Raw genomic sequence first — 3,142 nt, forward strand, 5'->3', positions numbered from 1 at the left:
TTTAAAATATTGGTTTGTTATAACTTTTAATTATAGCACAATTTAAATATTTAAAAGTATTTAGTTATTATATAAAATAAAAAAATATTATTACATTTTTTAAAATGCTATTAATATTTTATTGAAGAGAAATCAGATATATATATATATATATATATATATATATTTTTTTTAATTTCTTAAATTCAAAACTTATATTTTTAGCCTCAAAATATATAAAAAAATATTATTTTAATCACTAATATTAATTATAATTGATAATTACAAATTAAGAAATATTAAAATAATATTTTTAACATTTTAAAATCAAAGAAACAAATATCTAATTTGAAGGATCAGAGCAGCATTTTTTAAAATTATAGAAAGTATAATCACAAATTTTAATTTTAGAAAGAATATAATTTTTTTAAAAGAATTAAAATATATTTAAACCTTAATTAATCTTCCGTAAAACATAGTATATCATTACAAGAAAAAGAAATTTTAAGCAAATTTTATTTTTCTGTGGAGTGGAAGGAGAGAGATCGAAGAGAGCACCAACCATTGCATGGCACGTGGGCATGGAAGCAAAGTGAAACCAATGAGTGATCTTGGTTATGCATCATCATCATCCACACAGTGCTTATGACTATGAGGCACTCTTGTTCATCATTCTCAACCAAGCGATAACGATAAAGAATCTTATGGCTATGGAGGTCTCACCATACATTGGCAACAACACCAGTGCCTTCATCTTCTCTGCCACACCACAAAACTCTCCCATGCTTGTCAAATCCATGGCCACTCCCAAGCCTCTTCCTTCAGTCTCTAGAACTGTAGGTTCTAGAAAGGTCAGTGCAACACTCGAACAGACACACATGCATTACTTTTGTTTAAGTAGTTTGCTATGAAGAGTGAGACTTACTATATGTTGTCTTTTTTAATACTAAAATAATGAAAAAGGGTGTTGTGAATTTTCCTGTTTTGAACCGAAAGTTAGAAAAGAGAATGGTTGTTAGCTCTTAAATTATTGTAGGTCGGTTAAATATATGTATCAAACTTGCTTACACAATGATTCTCTCTGTTCAAATGGTATGTGAAACCTGTCTCTAATGTTTGAACTTGACCACCTAGGAAAGGAAAGACAAGGATCTGTTGTGAATTACTAGTTTTGAACAAAAAAATTACATTGTAAAAAACATTGTAATGGTTATTAGCTCTTAAAATATTGTAAGTCATTGCAATATGTTTATATATATCTGCATATATGTATTGAACTTGTTAACAAAATGATTCTTTTTGTTCAAATGGTTTATTATGAAGAGTGGAAACTGTCTTTAATGTTTAAACTTGACTACTAAGAAAGAAAGCAACGGATCTGTCGTGAATTAACTGTTTTTGAACCAAAAGTTACAATATGAATAAAAGACATTGTAGTGGTTATTAGCTCTTAAAATATTGTAAGTTAGTGTAGCATGTATTTATATATTTATGTGTTAACTTGCTTACATACTGATTCCTTTTGTTTAACTCGTTTATTATGAACTATGAAGAGTGAAACCTGTTTCTAACATTTGAACTTGACCACTTAAATAAAGCAAAGGCTCTGCTATGATTGTGAATGACCTGTTTTGAAGCAAAAATCACATTCTGTTTTGATAAAATTTTTCATAAGTACTTATAGGAAAAGAAATTAGAATAAGAAAATGAAATAATAGTTATCATTAACTTCTTCTTAAGTTAAAACTTAACTTTCATATTGTTCTTCTCCTAAGAGTGTTTATAAAGAAGTCAATTAAGCCAGATCCAACAAATAAAGCATTGTAATGGTTATTATCTCTTGAATAGTACTTCTTCAAGAAAGTTTCCAACATATGAAGGAACACTAGGTTTAGTGGCATCATGGCATGACATAATTGAAAACATTTTCATTTTTCTGTTCACAACAGTAACTAAACCAAATTCACAATGCAGAACTCAACTGTGTTCCCACTTGGGGAACAACCTAGGAGCAGTCCTGTGACAGCCACCCCTCCCATAAAGCTTCTGACAAGGATGGAGCAGCTGAAGCTGCTTAGCAAAGCAGAGAAGGCAGGGCTGCTATCAGCAGCAGAGAAGTTTGGGTTCTCTCTTTCAGCAATAGAGAGGTTAGGACTCCTCTCAAAGGCAGAAGAGTTGGGTGTGCTGTCTGCTGCCACTGATCCTGGAACTCCAGGGACACTCTTCACCCTCAGCTTGGGTTTACTTCTCCTAGGACCCTTGTTTGTGTACTTGGTTCCTGAGGACAATGTTGGGTTGGTGGGGTTGCAGGTTGTGGTTGCTTTGGTCTGTGTACTTGGGGGTTCTGCTGGTTTTGCTGCATCAAATTTTGTATCCAACTTGCAGAAATTGAAATGAATTTCATAACCCTTAAGTGACTCGAGACTGAGTCCTTTTCTTTGCCATCTCACTCAGCATTTTTTGTCTCTTGAGTGTTTTCTAATTTCTTACTCAAGAATTATTGTTTCACTTTGATGCTTTTACAACCAAATGTTCCTATTGTAAAGCTACGATTCTAAGAGTTTGTTTAGATAAGTTTCTCCATGAATACCTCTAGAAAAGAAAAATAAGAAGGAAAATCAAAATGAACTTTTTCATAAGCTAAAACTAAGTAAATAACTTAAGCATAAGTTAAAAATGAGATCTTGAAGAAGCTAATAGGAGAGAACTTCTATAAATGAACTTATGTATAAACTAATTATTTCTACTTTTTTACTTTCTTAGAAGTGTTTCCAGAGAAGTTTATCCAAACATATCCTAAATTGGGACACAATCAAAGTTTCATATTGTTTGAACTACAAGAAGAACATGAGTTTAAACATACAAATATCTCCACTAGTAAGACCATTTGGTGATGAATAAAAGTAAAACTATGAGAACTTGGACTAAAAGTGAATAATATGGAGATGTATGTGTGAATTCTGGTGCACATCAGTAAATTGCAGTTGTGGTGTAATATTTGAATTTGTGGGAAAATTTAGCTGCAATTGTGGTTGTGATAGGGTTATAGTGAGTTGAAAAACCTTAGCGATGCGGTTATAATTGTGATTGTGTACTGCAATTTAAAACTATCGGTAAAACTAATGTCTCTATGGGAGGAAGGCTGTGTTAGGCTTTTGACAAT

General features: G+C 31.7%; 1 protein-coding gene across 1 annotated transcript; it reads left to right on the forward strand.

The window, feature by feature from the left end:
- The first annotated feature begins 616 nt into the window (after positions 1-616).
- LOC109814274 (wiskott-aldrich syndrome family protein, putative (DUF1118)) lies at positions 617-2,423 on the forward strand. Its single transcript, XM_020378656.3, has 2 exons — positions 617-830; positions 1,954-2,423. The coding sequence occupies exons 1-2, from the start codon at positions 684-686 to the stop codon at positions 2,374-2,376; spliced, it is 570 nt and encodes a 189-aa protein (XP_020234245.1). The 5' UTR covers positions 617-683; the 3' UTR covers positions 2,377-2,423.
- The last annotated feature ends 719 nt before the right edge of the window (positions 2,424-3,142 follow it).

Source organism: Cajanus cajan, chromosome 6 (genome assembly GCF_000230855.2).
Source record: "Cajanus cajan strain Asha chromosome 6, NIPB_CcT2T_4, whole genome shotgun sequence".
NCBI classification, from domain to species: Eukaryota; Viridiplantae; Streptophyta; class Magnoliopsida; order Fabales; family Fabaceae; genus Cajanus; species Cajanus cajan.